This window comes from Empidonax traillii, unplaced genomic scaffold (assembly GCF_003031625.1).
Source record: "Empidonax traillii isolate 1590-97213 ecotype Southwest subspecies unplaced genomic scaffold, ASM303162v1 scaffold847:size276119, whole genome shotgun sequence".
Classification (NCBI taxonomy): domain Eukaryota; kingdom Metazoa; phylum Chordata; class Aves; order Passeriformes; family Tyrannidae; genus Empidonax; species Empidonax traillii.
The window spans coordinates 210,988-227,860 of NW_020956040.1; the positions used below are offsets into that span (position 1 = coordinate 210,988).

The 16,873-nt window shown below is 40.9% G+C and overlaps 1 protein-coding gene across 2 annotated transcripts in view; it reads left to right on the forward strand.

The window, feature by feature from the left end:
* LOC114067017 (potassium channel subfamily K member 17-like) overlaps nucleotides 1–16,873 on the forward strand; it is a 31,757-nt gene that overhangs the window by 1,759 nt on the left and 13,125 nt on the right. The window contains exons 1-2 of one of the 2 annotated variants that reach the window (XM_027902174.1): nucleotides 2,607–2,756; nucleotides 14,231–14,345. In XM_027902174.1, the coding sequence (XP_027757975.1) occupies nucleotides 2,622–2,756; nucleotides 14,231–14,345 (250 nt within the window). In that variant the 5' untranslated portion in view covers nucleotides 2,607–2,621. Of the gene's footprint in view, nucleotides 1–2,606; nucleotides 2,757–14,230; nucleotides 14,346–16,873 lie in introns of those variants that run through there. The other variant, XM_027902173.1, reaches the window with a different exon arrangement.

Genomic DNA, 16,873 nt, shown 5'->3' on the forward strand with positions numbered 1-16,873 from the left:
AGGTGATCCTATACAGTGTTTTACACTATGCTGCATGGCATAAAAAATGATAATGAGGTTTATCAGGGATAGAAAACACTTACTGGCAAACTGTTTCCTGAAGTTATCCTTACTTGACATCTTACAGCAGGAAGTTTGGATTGTTTTTACTGAAGTCCAGAAAATTGTTCCTGTATCTGCTAATGATTTTGCAAAGTAGCAGCATGGTGAGACCATCTTTTGAAGTTTTTGCTACTGCTGTGTTTAGTAAACCTGAGAGTAGCTGCAGCAGTTCTCCAGCTGCCTGCCAGAAGACTCAAAGAGATACCTTAAATCAAGCATATGGCCATGCTGGAACAGAAACAAGAGGGATACTGATGCCTTTTCATGCGTTACCTAAGTGACAGAAATTTCTTGCTCGCTTTGTCAATTTTTCAAGGTCCTGAAAAGATTCTAAAGGTCATGCACATCTGTAATTGAAGTTAATTTCAGATACATAGTGGGAGCACTGGCCTAATCCTTGAATATGGATGGACCAAGTGGTTTCTGGTGACCTTCCTCTAATAAAAAGGCAGTTGGCAATTATCAACTGACCAGCTAAGAAAAGTAATGTGGAAGAACTGTACCATCACAAGGGCTTGGTAGGAGCCAGAGGAGCACACAAAAGGGACTCTTCTGGTCTAATAGCCCATTTTACCAGTGGTACATTTCTGCACAGAATGGAGAGTGCACATACTCAGCTCCAATGCATGGAAAACAGCACTTCTGAAGCCTCTGAATGTAGCTCTTCAGTCTGTGGCAGAAGCGATGGCCCATGCAGTATTCACTTGTGATGAGCAGCTACCACTCGCAGTCCAGCACAGGACAAGAAGCAAATGTCCTTCCAAGCTTATACTTACCCTTTAAGCCTACCCAACAAGCCTGTCTTCATCCTCAGATATATTGGTATCTTCCAGACAACACCAAAATATCGTTGGCAAAGATTCGAGCCCTTCTCTGTGGACATGTAAATAGAAGACTGACAGACAAGAGACACTTCTGGGAATAGTTAACAAAACGAGCCATTTAAATATAATATAATTCTGTGAAGATTTGTTGTGAATCTTGATCTCTTTCTCCCCAGTTTCCTAGTAAACAAATGCTTGATGTCCTGGGTTTTCACAGTCTGTCTTGTAATTAAAACCTCTGAGTCTCCTCTGTAATTTGTTTTATATATCTTTAATATAAATATTAAATGCTTTATGTTTATTCATAATGTTTCAGCATGGTTATACTCAGTGTGCTTTGTATAAACTATCTGGGTTTAAATGCAGCTAAAATGTCAAAATGTATCTCAGATATATCTATTTCCTAATCTTAAATGAAAGCGGTGACAAGTATATATTCTTTTTAGTATCTTTGCATTTTTATTTTCTCATATATATTTTTATAGGTGGCTTTCCTTTTTTACATAATTCCATTTTTCTTTTAAATATCATTCGGTAATGAACACTCTGAAAAGGCAGAGTTAAGACTGAACAATAAGCAGCACAACTTTTTTTTTTTCCTAAGACTGTGCTCAGGATGGTATCTTTACTGTGGAATTAGTCAAGTCTTTGCCTATTAATTTTTGCATCTTGCTAGCAAAAACATGTGTTTATGCTGGTCAATTTAAAGCACAACCCAGAAAACCAGACAAGCACATTACTACAACAGTTGCAGGGGGGCAATACCTATTTGAAACTTGCCTTATTTGCAATAGTATGCACACATCCCTGGCAAAAATAGAGAGCAGTGTGAGAACGCATTTCCATGTGACAGTGTATAAAGGCATCCTGTCCAGAAATCTAGCAGGTTTATTCTCCCTTAGCTCACATTACTCAATAAAATAGGTAAATTACAAAGTTTTTATACACCAGAAGTGACTTAGCTGTTTTATCTGCTGGTGAGAGAACAAAGGAACGTTGGATCTAATTCTCTACAAGAAAATAAAAAGAGGTCTTGAGAACTACCTATATGATGAAAGTACTTCCATAGGAAAATTACAAATAAGATTCTGACAAACTTGCTACCTTTTCACTTATTTATATCAAAGAGTTGTTATCATAAATACCTGTTTGCTGCCTTTTAAACTATATTAGCAGCTGAGTAAAGGAGGAAAGCAGATTAACGCAACCTACTGGAATAGTGGTCTGTAAGGAGTGCTATCTGGTGAGAGAGGTACTTGGATTTATTTGATGTTTGCTGAGAGACGGGCTGGCTAGCATCCCTCGAAGGGGTGAAGGTGACTCGGTGCCCGCGCTTCCTCAGGCACTCGCGGCGTGGAGAAGGGACCCCTGGGGCAGCTCCGCGCTCTGGAACGGACGCCAGAGGAGGACAAGGGCGGCGCGGTGCGCTGCGGCAGCGAGGATCGGCACAACCACCTGCCCTTCCCGGCGCAGCCCGACTCGGCGGACAGGGGCAGGCCGGGGGAGGCGCAGGGGGCCGGCCGGCGCAGCCCTCCCCCCGGCGGGCGGCCCCGCTCCCGCCCCCGGCGCAGCCGCTTCTTCAGCGCCGGGGGCGGCGGTGGCCTTGGAGCGATGGTGGCGGCGCGGCGGCAGCAGCAGCGGCGGAGGCGCTGGGGGGTGCCCGCGCTCCTGGCCGCCTACGTGGGCTACCTGGGCATGGGCGCCGCCGTGCTGCAGGCGCTGGAGCGGCCGGTCGAGGTGCAGGCGGCCCAGCGCCTCCTCCAGGAGCGCCTGGAGCTGCTGGCCAACCACACCTGCCTCCAGGGGCCCGCCCTGCAGCGGCTCATCGAGGTGAGCCCCGGGCGCGGCGGAGCCGAGCGGAGTGAGGGGCTGCGGGGAGCAGAGAGGGCGGCGGGAGCCGCAGCTACCGCGCCTCCTTCTCGAGAGTAACTTTTGGAAAAAAAAAAAAAATCCAAAAACTTTTCCCTGTGTAGGTCTCTTGCTCACACGGCAGCCCGCCCCGAAGAAGCTGCCCACGGCGTGGAGAAAGCGCTCCTCGCTCGGCGGGCAGCCGCCGCGGCCGCGATGTTTGGGCACGCCGGGCTCCCCCGGCTCCTCGCCCCGGGCTGCGGCGGCCTTTTCTCCTCGCTGATAAAGAGGTTCTTTTCGTTCTCCGCCGCCGTCCCACGGGTTCTGAAGCGCCGCCGTCCCGAGCGTGGGCAGGCAGTGGCGGGGTGTCTGACTGCCTGACAGTTACCTGCGGTTAATTGCAGGTGGTTCGGGTTTGCTCTTGCGCTTACTAAGAATGAATTGTAGTCTGTGACGTCTTGCAGGTGGTAAATTCTAATGGAAGGGTTTTGTCGTGGTAAGTTTAGTGGGTGTTTGTACCGGTGCCAAATTTTTCCCGTTCCTGCTCGTTAATTAAAGGGAAATAGGAAATCCTTAAGTCTTTCAAGATATCATTTAATACGTTTCTGAGGATGCTTGCAGGATGGTTGCAAAATGTAAAGCAGGAGCAAATGCAGTCTTACTAAAGTACAAGTTGTCTTTTTTTTTTGGTACAGATACAAGCAAAGTGGAATAAATGGGTTCTCTTTGCTTAATTTTTCTCTGAAAAAAAAAAGAGAAACCTACAATATTGAAATGTCTATGATTACCCAAACCCTTTGAGTTCAGTAGGTGTTGGTGGTTGAGTATGTACTGCTTGCTTTGGTCAGTCTACCTCAAATAGATGTTGCCAAACAAACAAACAAAAACCTGGGAGTTTTGTTTGTTTGAGATTTGGGTGGGTGGGTGGGTTTTTTGGGGGGAGGGTGTGGGGTTTTTTGTTTGTTTTGTAAAAGTAGTGTATGATGGTGACTGAAACCAAAGCAGCTGGCCAACAGTTCAAAGAACCTCAAGAGGACTTGGATAAGTGCTTCCTTTTTTTCTTTTTCTTTTTTTCTTTTTTTTTCCTTTTTTTTTTTTTTCAGTAGAGAAAAAACCATAGAAACCATCAAATTGATGTTCTTGTCAGGTGTTTCAGCAAGGCCCTGGCAGGCAAAATTATGCTGAAGACCTGTGTTACACTCTCATCCCTTGACTTTCTAGATGGTAAATCCTCTGTTGGCCATCTGTAGTAAATTGAACATATGGCATAGATTAAGACCCTTTTAAGATACCGTAGTAACTACTTTTATTATTTATAGAGTATGTTGTGCTAGCTGTGGAATTTAAATAGAAGTGAGAAATACATCAGAGAAGACCAGTCTGGTGTTTCATTAAGGAAGATCTTAGCTGAGCTTCACTCAGCACTGGCCCACTGTGCAGGGAGCCATCTGGCGTGGCACTTGCCCTGCGGTTGCAAGGGCAAGAGGGCTTGATAAATGACAGTGACGAGACGCTACTTATGGAGAAAAGATGATGATGACTAATAGGTAGAAATGTTGTTCTGATGGTTTGTTTTAATGTAGCTTGACCTCTACTAATTCTTGATACTACCTAGTAGTCAAGGGAGTAGGACAGCTGCTCAAAATCCCTTTAGACCAGATGCAGTTACAATATGCTGTGTGATTACTTAATTGGGACCTGAGCAAGCCCTTGATGGGGAAGTTACAAATAAGCTTTGTTTCACTTTACAGAGTCTGTGCGTGCATTCATGCTCTGAGAAACTACGCTGAGTTTGAATGGCTTTGTGTACTATTTTTAATAACTTTCACAGTGAGGAATTAATCATAAACAGAGAATCCACAGAATTGCTGTTTTCCTACACTTCTTTCTAATTTCCTGTGCAGCAATCACTTGCTTACTGTGTGTGCTCAAAAAAACCCCATGTTTTTCTGTGCAGTCAGTTGTTATTGTAGTACATTGCACATAGTTTATCAGGCAGTGTCATCACTGGCCCTCTTCAGATAAGAAACTTGTATTCTAGATACACAGCTGATTATTTGCTAATTAAGAAAGACATAAAGAGTGTTTGTGAAAATTTAAAGCAGTGTGTGAATTCTAAGTGCCTTGACATTACTGGCAATTCCTCATTGTTTTCTTACAGCTCTTTTATTCTAGATAATTCTAAACTCTGTTTATTTTAAGTGTATAGGGGCCAATATGGAATAAAATCCTAGTTTGCTAAGCAATGTACAAACATAATTTTACAACCTGTTTATCTCTTAGTTCCTGGTTACCAACTGGGAGTGGAATCCGCTGTTCCAGCCTTGCACAGATGGAGAGCAACAGCGAGCTCCTGCTTTAGGGAGCTGTCAGGACAGCACGGAGTGAGGATGGGAGGAGGAAAGGCAAAGTCAAACAAACCATGCTGTAGTAGCTAGACCAGTGAATTCTCATTCAGTAATTTCTGTGGCTCAGATCCTTTCCAGGGAGGAAGTAATTTTCTAGTTAAAAAGTAGAGGACAGAAGGAGGTGAAAATAGCAGACCAGCAATGAAAACAGAATAACAGAGGAGAATGTGTTAGAAAGTGTGTGACATCTGTGGTGGTAGATCTCTGCTTCCTGTAGCTGGATTTTGTTGGTGGGTTTTTTTGCCCAGAGGAACTGGCTGGCTCTTCCCCTGTGGGATGCTGAACAGTTCCATATTTCCTAAATAGTTGAATGTAGCACATGCAAATATTTTATCTTTAAGCAAATAAGCAATGTGTGCTCATGTGTTTATGCATACCTATATGCGTGTATAAGGACAAGGGCAGCATAGGGGATAACAGAGGGGGTCACATGACTGTGGCCCCATGTCCCTCCACTGTGCATCTAGTAACATCTACTCAAGGAAAGTTATGTCTTTTATGTCAACTTTTGTTGACCCATCTAACCCCAGGCTATTTTCCCTACATTGTATATAATTTGTGACATGAACAGCTGTTCACTAGAAGCAAGACAGAGAGCAAGCTACCTCATGAGCCATTAGGTAACACGCAGAGAGGACAGTATCTGGCCTTTTATTATAGATATGGTGATGGTCTTCACATGCCAGCATTACTGGGTGTGATGTCACATCAGAGGAAGCTCTCAGTGAGAAGACTTGCAGAAGATGGAAACAGATGCAATGATAAGGCAGATTTCAGATGATATACTCTCAATACAGTGAGGAAAAGTAACCGGACTGAGCTCTGTAAAAGTCTCTGTCCAGGCAGAAATTATGCTGGTTCCAGATTCAAGAAGTGTCCGCAAAGTGAGGCTGCACAGAGATGACACATTCTGTCCTGGCATATCTGCTAGAGCTGAGACCCTCACTGACCTTTTGGGGTTGGGGACACGTAGACACGCTCCACAGTGTGATGCACTTCTAGTGCATAAATGTCTCAGTTTTACTGTGTAGGGTGAGGGTATATATAGCTCTGCTCCAGCTGAGCTGTCCTCCTAACTCCTTTTCCTGCGTCATTTTCAGTGATTACAGGCACACGGCTGCTATCCTTGCCAGTGTCTCTTTGGTCAGATGATTGGCCATATGGCCAGGCTTAAAACAGGACTTTTTCTGCGTTGTGCTATCACCATGATATCCTTTTCATGCTACCATTCTCTTTTTTTAATATATAAACTTTCTTTGTTGTTATATATATATATATTTCCCTAATACAGGTGTTTCCTGTATTTATTACATTCCATTTACTTTCAATTGTAGATGTATAATGCTGTTTAAACACAATTACTTACATAAACTCAGAAAATGAAAGCTGAGCTAAATTAAATAAATATTTTTTTTGTCTAGAAAGATTTAAGGTGCAGTGAAAAGGACCTAATGCTAAAGGGCAGGTTATAAACTAAAAGCCTGCTGGTGGATCTAGATACTGTTATCTGCAGAGTCAACAGCTAGAGGTACACAGAGAGTTTTAGATGTTTACAAAAGCAATGAGATCCCACGTGACTGAGAGATCCTCATCAATACCTTGGCTTGTACTGACATTAACCAGCAGAGAATTGTGACAGATGTCAGGAAACACAACTCTGCAAATACCATTTACTAAAATAATCTTGCTCACAGATGATGAAACAGTGGATGACTAGCAAGGGATGAGCGTTAAGGGTGGTGAGGGTCTTTAGGGACAGCACTGGCTTTTGGTATTGTAGAGCTGTAACATCTGTGTAGAACCCAATTTAACCAAATTGACTTGTCACAGATGAAATAGAGCTGATCCCCTGTAATTATTCTTTCTAATTTCGTGCTTATCAAAATGTACTACTACTTTGATTAAGTTACAGCAGTTCATCATTGTCCGGACCTGTTAATTAAAAGAGCCATGGATACTTTATCAAGAATATACATTCTGTGCTAATAATATCCTATTCTAGCATACATTTGACAGAATTTGTTTAAGATAAAATCATTATTCCATAAAGCAGTAGATGTATAATTTTTTGTAAGGTAATAGGCTAGAACTATATTGTTAGACGAGATCTACTGGTAAACTGTTGTTTCTGGTTAGTTGACTCATTCCTAGGTCTAATGTGAAATGTAGTGTCTAGTACCTGCATTTAAAAAGAGAAAAGTAAAATGAAAGCACAGCAGCCTATTATATTATACCTCTTCCTAAAGAGAGAGATTTTTTTCTTATTGAATTCCCAGTTACAGCTGGTCAGGCTTGGTGGAAGTACCAAGTAAGGGAGTAGCAAGCTGGCATTAAGTGATAAGTGTCTCAATAATCTGTCCAACCAGCAAGGTTTGAGACCCACAGTGGATAGCTGAAGACTTGTGAGTACCCTCTAAAAAGAGAAATGGTAATTCTTGTCAGTTGTTTGAAGATGTGAAATACTCTTACAGGTACTTGTTCATTATACTGTTTTGTTTTTTTTTAATGCAATTAAAAGAACTACAAGGGAAGGAAATCTCAGTTTTACAAGGATGATGCAATGCAACCTGCTGTGTTCTGTAGTCTATACAGGCAGCTCCTTTCAACAGATGCTACTTATTTCTTTTGCAGCCCAACTGTCAAATTACTTCTATCATTGAGGTTTGAGAAGTGGCTGCAATTCATCAGCACTTTGTCCCTTGAATCATGTCACAGATTCTTCCTTCATATACAAGCTTAATTTTCAGAAAAAGTACAAATGTCTGAGAGTACCATTGGTTGCATCATTACTGTACTATGTCTTCTGCTTCTTTTCTGTTGAATAGTAATTCTAGATGAATTCTAGAAACTGTAGTGCAGACCCAGCTGTAAAGTAAAAGTGCTTTTGCTCATAGGGTTCCTTTGGTTTTGAGGAACTGGTGCCAATTACATTAGCTGAGGAAGGTGGGGGACAGTTCTTTGATTGGGTCTCAAGTTATTCAAGTGACATGAAGTTAAAAAAAAAATACAGCTGGATTCTTTTGGATTCATATCATATCTTGTGCCTGCTCTTGTTTTGGTCAGAATTCATGTAAGTTTCCTGTATAGGCAAGGACAAGGGGTCAGAGTTCATAGCTGGGAAAGTGTGATTAATAATCTATTTTTCAATTATTTGGAAATTAATTGACCTCTGTCCTTGCAATCTGATACCAAGGTTAATGTTAACCATTTTCTTGTGATTTACAGCTGGTATTCTGTGAGGCATAAATGAATGTTTATATGCCAACACTGTGCAGAAATTTCCAGTGCACAAAGTTTATGTGAGTTGTTTTCTAATTAATCTAAATGGCAGCTTGGTGCCTTTTGAACATCTCCTTTCCCTCCTTGATAGATTGTAAAGGTGAGGAGAAGTGTCTGAAATCAGGCAAACCATTTTCAGAAGGGCATGTACTTTTTTTTTGGTTGGTTTTTTTTTTTTTTTGGATATGTGTATGTAAATGTCAACTAAACTTTAATCTCATGGTCTCACGTTTTTTAAACCAATCCATTCACATACGTTTTGGCCTTCCTTGAGAATTGCTTTCAAATACATTTAGTAAATACTGCATTTGCCTTTAAAAGATATCTCAAGATTACTGTGACCACTGACCACGATTCCACAGTTCAGAAACATGGGGTAACAGCAGTGAGAGGAGCCATGGTTTATAAAAGGGTCATTTGTATGATTCTTTCCATGATAGTTTCCTCCAGAAGAAAATAGTCAGGAATTCTTTTGGAGATACTTGGTAGAGTCCTAGTCTTCTGGGGCTTTGCTTTCCTGTTTTTCTCTTTAGACCTTGCTCGTTTTGGGGAGGGCATGCAGATAGATTAGAATCAGTCTGTTTAATCATTTAGATAAAGCATTTTTAGGTTTTTTTTTTTCTGTAAAGATTATAAAAGGAAAGAGAAGCACAATGTTCTGCAGAAAGAGACTGCAAGGAAAATAGTGCCACAGTTTACATATACACATGAATTCATTCTTTATTGCTGATCTTAAATGCCTTTTTTGAAAGCTATATCCTAGTCACATGCAGTTGTGAGTGCAGAGGAGAAAGATTAATTTTCTAGTTGGTGTTAAGGAGGTCAGATTAAACAATAGTTCTACCTTTTGCAGTACTTGGGGATCAGAAGTCATGCTGCAGCCACAGGCTGGTGGTGGAGGAGCCCACGTGCGATGAGGATCTTGGAAGAGACGAAGTGTGTCGGTTGGAAAATCTGGGAGTTGCCCAGAACTCATAACACAGCAAACATGATAAAAGCCCTACTTATGAGTAGGGCTGAAGGATAGAGCAGCTCTGCAGCAAATAGAGAATAAACCTACATTTTGCAGGGGAAAATGATGTTACACTCAAATGTGAAGAGGGAATCAAACTCTGTAGGCTGAGCCTGTAAGAAAGCTTCTGGCTACTTAAGCAGATGTCCTGGTAGAACCAGCCACCTCACTTTTTGGGTGTTTCTTTTGTTTTGTTTTGGATTTATTTTTTTTAGCTAGACAAAATAAACAAAAGAGCTTTTGTGTGTAATTGCTTTTTGTGGTTTGATTTTTTTTCTAGTATGACTGTAACTGTGTTGGGTTTGTTGCTGCAAAGCTGTGTAGCTTGATAAGACTTCTCCAGGATGGATGAGGTACTCATTAACATTAATTTGTGGAAGTGCAACCATAAGAAATGTGAGGGGCTAAAAGGAAGTCAGTCTTTAAGAGTGATTTAATTTTTTTAATTTATTTTTTTTTCCTCAAATAAGGAAATTGGTACAATGTTGTATTTGGATGGTCCTGCAGGAAGAATCAGCAATGATTATTCTAATTAATAGTAAAATAGAAGGAAAAAAGGGGTATTGGCATCCTAAAATAAGTTCAACAAGGGAGTCAGCAGAAATCCACGGCTTCCTTGTGGAGCTACCACTGAGCTTGAGTTCAAGGAGGGAATTCCCTACAGAAGTATGCACAAAACGAGGCTTTGATTTGTGCTGAGATATAATGATCTAACATAAAACCTGAATTTGCAATCATTAGTTTGTGACATTCCGAACTGAAACTTCAGAGTTTGTGGTTGAGCAAAATGGAACTGGACTCCCAATTTGGGTATACTGGGGCATGTTTTATCCCACAGGACAGATGTTACATTTAAATAGACTACTCCGAGTGGATATTATGCTGGTGGTGTAAGCACCAACTATGACAATATTAGATAGCACCATACAAAGCCTACTTGCATGGACAAGGAACAGAACAGCCTACTGGGGAAAATGTGACAGTCTGCAAATGAAGTTTCATTGATTCATGAAGGCTAAAAATCTAAAATATCCTAATTTTTTAACCCTATAGCAGTTACAATAATTCTCATAGAAACTTTTATCTGTAGCTTAAAACTATATAAGCATTGTGAGCTACAGATGAAGTAGTTACTGTGAACTGCAAATTATTATCATTTTAGAGAGGGGGGAAATATGAGAAGTGAAATTGTGGTTTTATGTTGTACAGCTTGTCTGTCAGTAGAAACCAAAGAACCACTGAGTTCTGTTTCTTTCTGATTATTTTAACCACCACTCGCTTCCCTTCTGTTCTTCTCTGAGTTGCATGTGACCTTTGAAGTTCCCAAAATATCAAGCCCATGCTCTTCAAACACAACAAATACTGAAATTGAGCAGTTGGTGGTATTGACTGGAGTCTTAGACCAGGCAGATACTTGTTTTTGAACACTGAATTTAGAATGCTGCTTCTGATGGGTGACCTTTAATGCATTAGGTTTTGAGGCAGATACTGTATGAATTACTAGTCTAACTAAGAGAAAAACGAAGACCCCTAGGATTTCACCTCCAGAATGTGTGTAAAGCAAAACAGAGTGTCTGGTTCTCAAAAAGGCAGGCAAAAGAAACCAAGTTATGACCCAACATGTACGATTCACTTTCTTCTTAGTACATCTGGAACTCACAGGCCGATAAACCCAAGTTTATTTGAAAAGCAGTGGCAGAGATGTATCAGTGCCTTTTCAGTGGAAAAAACAGAGAGAATTTAGCTGTTCTTTTAGAGTGTTTATTAGCTGGGGTTTTTTCCTGTGTTCTTTCTAAAATTATAAACTGCTCTTAATTTTTCTATGAAAAAGAGCAATGGCCAAAAGCAGAAGTCTAAAAGAACATATTAATTTAGGGAGAGTATTCATTGATATCTTTCTAGATGCTCGCTCAGCCTTCAGGAGTTTTCAGTTCAATTACTTCCTGTGCCAGAAGTAATTTCTGTGCATTAATAGCTATCTATGGATTTCTGTGTCATGAATCTGCCTCCATGGGCACATCTGCAGGAAGGCAAGCTCCATTAGTTCTACGATTCTCAGAAGAGTCAATCTTTAATTTTCTATCATCATTGTTACTGTGTGTCAAAGGTTGATTCTAGTTAGTGTAATAAAACATTTTTTACTTTGAAAAAATAAAAGCTGTTATCCTTAACCCCACATACTGTGAATCTTCCCCTTTAAGGATGACCTCAGTAGCTCTTTCTTCCTAACAGTAATGAATTTGACATTTCTTCTGGGAGTGTTAATTTATTCAAGAGCTTTGATTTGCATGAGTATTCAGCGGTCCCCAAGTTGGGCTGGCTTCCACGGGGAAGTGAGCCTAATGGTTAATGATGTTATCTGGATGTTTGATAACAAGATTTAACAAAGAAATAGGTAGCCAGAAGCTTACTGTCCTGAAAACCTGCAGCAAACATACCAAGTTCCTCAATACCAGACACAGAAAATGGCTGACACGCTGCAGGCTCAGTGGCTCTTTGCCAGTGAGTAATGGTTATGTGGTACCTTCCTTCCCCATGAGAGTAGCACAGGTCGTTGTGCCGTTTGGGACAAATACTGTAGCCTATCTGCAGACTCTGAAAATACATGCTGTGCTTTGTGGCAGTAGCATCACCTTGGGAAAAGTTAAGACAGTGGCTCTGGGATGCTGAGTTGTTGGAAGTCACTGCAGAGCTGTCGTGGGTGCTCACAACTGCTCAGCCTCTTTGTTCTAAAGTGTGCAGAGTGGAAGTGGTGCAAGGATGTGAAATTAAGCGTTTAATGACTTCATTACTGCAACTTGCTTCTCACATGATGTCTCATGTAGGCTTTTTGTTTCCCCTTTCTGCATGAAGAATTTTCCATTTCCCGGGGCCAATTCAGCCACACGTTCTTGCAATCCTGTTTAGTTCTTGAGTGTTTCTGACTTTAAAGACTTGATGTTGTGTGTAATGTTGTCAAATGCTAAGGTTTTATCAGCAGGACATCAGGCAGGAGAATGGACAACAAACATGCTGCATATTTAGGTTTTTTGAGTCTATCTGATCAAGCTGATAAGGTTGTCTGAGAGCTGGACTGTTGCTGTTCCAGCAGGTATATATGTGTTCAAGACTAACTGCTTAAAACTGCAGAGATCACAGTTTACAGAAAGAAAGTTGAAGGAAAATAGCAAACTTTTGATTTTGAATTTAACCTCTAGTTTCTGGAGGGAAAAAAAAATACAGGTCATCTGTGTAAATTTCCATTGTCTCCCTTGCCACACGGCTTAGTTTGGGAGTTATTTTATATTCATGGGAACTGTGATTCCTGAGTAGGCCACTGTCTCCAGAATTTCTTATACTTCTTAAACCAGAGGTCAGCAACAAAGAAATGTCAGAGCCTGCACCTTATGCAACTTGACAAACCTCAGTGCAGATGCCAGACCTGGAAGAAGAATGACGAGTGAAGATTTACACACAACTATTCAAGACAAATCCTGATGGAGGCTTCTTAGTACAATATTTTTGCTCTCTCTCTCTTTTTTTTTTTTTTTTTTTTTTTTTTTTTTTTTTTTTTTTTTTTTTTTTTTTTTTTTTTTTTTTTTTTTTTTTTTTTTTTTTTTTTTTTTTTGACAGGGGGAAGAGGGAAGCAGGATTTGGTTCTTTTACGTCACACTGTATAAAAATTCTTCCCTTGAGGTGCCCCACTAAGGTTATGGCAACAATTCACAGAAGGAAGCAAAATGTAATATAGCATGTGATCCCTTAGCTCTTTTGGGAGCACGGGCTGTCTGCTCTGTCTTGTGAAGAGAAGAGCATGTTGTCAGATTCGATAGATTATACTGTGACCCTGAATTGTTTAGATTGCCTTCGGTTATGAATACATGAAGATACTTCTGAGAATGCAACTGTCAGGCAGTGTTTGTTGTTTGGGAAAATGTGTTGATCTTTGAGCTGCTCCTTGCTCTTAGTTTGAGAATTAGAAGCTTAAAGAAAAGAGAGATAATGGTCCACGTAATTAAGCTGCTGCTTGGAACTCCAGAAACAGTTTCCAATTCACACAGAGCATGTTGCATCAGTAAAATGGGGCAAAGCTTCTTTGCTTTGAAGGCTTGAAGTGCCTGTTCCCTTGATGGATGCATAAACTACAACTTCTTTGTAAAGCCCCCAGTTGATCAAAATCTAGCTTGAGAGTGATTCCTTTTATTATCAATGGTGAAAGCATTATCAGCAGTCTTTTTGTTCAGATAGTGATGGTATTATTCAGTATCTGCATATCATTCTCAGAAATGATGAAATTTATGTATTCTTGGCTACACTTTGCATTCCAGGGTAATTAACTGTCTGGGATTCTCGATCAGTGAGTGTGAAATGTTTAGTGTATGCGCTGTGATTAATGTTTTGGACACAACTGTCATTAATTTTATTGGCATGAGAAGGCACAGTCAGATGGGGGCACTATTAAGACATCTGATACCATATTTTAGTGTAATTCTGCACACTTCATCATAGTGGCTTCTAAGTCTTTCCCAGGTAAATTGAAGAGAATCAGCCATAATGCTAACCTATGCCCTTTTCTTAGAAGCAATCTGCTGCCTTTGGCTTTTGTGACCTTGGAGCTGCTTGGTCTCTAAGGCACAGGATATCCTCTATTAAAAGGGAAACAACAAAATCGGAAGTAGTTGTAGTTTAGGACTTTACCAGCCAGAAGCAGAAATGCCAGTCACATATACTTGCCATAAGGGGGGTTGTGGGATCTCATGTTATTTTTCTCTTTGCAGGGTATCATCCAAGCCTACAAGAGTGGCATAACCCTCCAGGGAAACACCACTAGCCTGGGCAGGTGGGACTACAGTGGGTCTTTCTTCTTCTCCATCTCTGCAATAACAACCATTGGTAAGAGTTCCCTGTTTTCAGGGCCACCTCAAAGGTAGGAAAAGAGTGGGAATGAGGGCAGATGCTGCTCCAGAACTATGGGTCTTCCTGTAGCTTGTCTATATCATGCAACATATAAGCACCCATGAACCTAGCCCTAGAAATGCTTTGTCAGTGCCAGCACAGTAATGGTCTCTTACTGACTGTATGTAGGGATAGTTAGCTCGGTCCATATTCCTACTATGTTACAGAGCTTTTGGGGCCTGAACTTCTTGGTCCTGCAGTGCCTGTACTTCCCCAAACCTAGTGGGCTCTGAGAGGTGTGAGGTGAATTGTGCATTGAAATGGGCTTTTCCTATCACAAGGAAAGGAATGATTTTGAAACACTCTTAATACTGGCTGCTGCATCTTCAGAGGCTATATTTATTAATTAATTCCTTCTTATTGCTATTTGTGTTTGATGAGGACCTGCTTGTTCAAGTGAAAGTTAAATAACTGGATAAACATCACAATTCAGTTGACTCAGGTTTCAGCAAATAACTAATGCAAAGCCATGAAGGAACGATGGAAATAAGTAGGGCAGAGAGAATGGAAGCAATAAAATGTATTGAGTATGGAGTTAATTAAGACAGATGCTATTAGTTACTGTCATTTCATGTTCCCAGTCCCCAAAAACCATTAATAACTTGCCCTTATGTCTTTTTCTTATGGTGTGACCCAGTATTATAAAAAAACAGGGGACAGTATGTGGAGAGATGGTTGTTGAATATCAAAAATCCATCATAGGTTTACTGATTTGTCTTGAATTTGTCAGCTCTCCTCAACTGCAAATATATTTTTAAATCAAGAATTTTCTTTTTGCACCTAAATGGCACATTCTTTTGATTTCTGATTGTTACATTGTCTCCAGAACAGTAAGCCCCCATATCTGAGCTCAGAGAAGGAGAGAATTAGTGGTTTTTTTTGCGGGGGTGGGAGTGAGTGGTTGGTGGTGTGGTGGCATCTTCCCGTGACTCGGTACATCCTTCTGCCCTGCTCTTTTGCACATGCATTGTTCTGGTTGGGAATACACTTCTAGGGTGCTGTGCTACCACGCACGGGTTGTACCAGATGATGGCAGTGGAGGCTCACTAGACAGTGAGTTTTCAGCGCAGAACCTGGGCCGTTTCTTCCAGCCTTAGGTGGTACAAGGCAGCATCTGCTCAGAGCTGCTTTGCTTGCTTTAGTAGTGAATCCTGATCAGTTTATAAGTCATCAGAGTGACTGTTTTAACACAACCAATTTAAGTTAATGATATTCAGGAAGAATCAAATTTATCATGTTAAAATATAAGAGGAATTTGTTGGCAGAGATCTAGCCTAAGCATTTCTGACTGCTAAGCTATGCTATTTTTTTCTTTTTTTTTTCCCTCTTTCTTTAAGTAAACTCATTGCACTGATGACTGGAGGAGGAAGGATGGGACAGGACAGCAGAGGCAGTTGAAAAGAACCAAATATTACAGCTCTCCATCTCATAATTTTAAAGCTGATGCTGTGACTCTAGGGACTTGTTCATGATTTTTCAGTTGTGGAGTTGAGAATGCCATACAAGTCACTTCTGTGTCACTGGGAAGGACAACTGATGTCAAGCAAAGAGTCAAGCTCCTTTGTAAAGAACTCAATGAAGTTCACAGGAGTGAGTCACAATAGGAAACTTCATGTATAAGGCGTAAATGACAGTTGTGAATGTTTCCTGATGATTTGTTGAGGGTTTAGTGTCCTTCCTTGCCACATAAATGCCTTTCTTAGGATGTGATTATGGAACCAGGGAAAGCAGGTCCAGCTTCACAAGATCAACGTGTAGGAGTTAAAGCCCAAGGCATTCTGGCAAAGGAGTTCACAAAGGGTGGAGTTAAGATAATAATGGAGAAAGAGAGATTCCCAGGAATTTAGGGTTACTATATAAAGATTCTGAAGAATCTGGGTGGACTCTATTCCATGTGTTCCAGCTGCTGCACGTCCTTCTTTGGCCCATTTATCTCTTCCATATTCTTTCTCTGCAACTAATGCAATTTGTGTCTTGCTGACCTCTCATGCTACATGTCTTTGTGGCTTTTTTCCTTCCTCTTCTCAAACAGTGGTGCCAAAGACACTCACTTTCACCTTCGTCACTTTCCTTTGAGATACTATTTCCATTCTGTCAGCTGTATTCTGCTTTAGGTACTTCAACCTCCCTCAGAAGTCTTGGTGTGTTTCTCAAGTCCTTTCCAGAATGCTTTCTCACTGGGATGTGGGAAGGGTGTTATCTTCTTTCCTCATTCAGACTAAGTGAGGGGCATTAGCTTCTTTCCCTGCTGGCAAGATTTGACTCTCCATGTCTCCTTTTGCAGCATCTTCTCTGCTGTACCTTCTTCCATTGAAATGAGAGCCTCATCTATTTCCACTAGTTATTAAAAGCAGCACGCAAATTTTGCTTAAAAAACAAAGCAAGTTCTAACCTGCAGGCTGGGCACACATGGTACCCTAATCCCAAAGGTTTTAAGAACAGATATATATGAACTAAAACCTGTT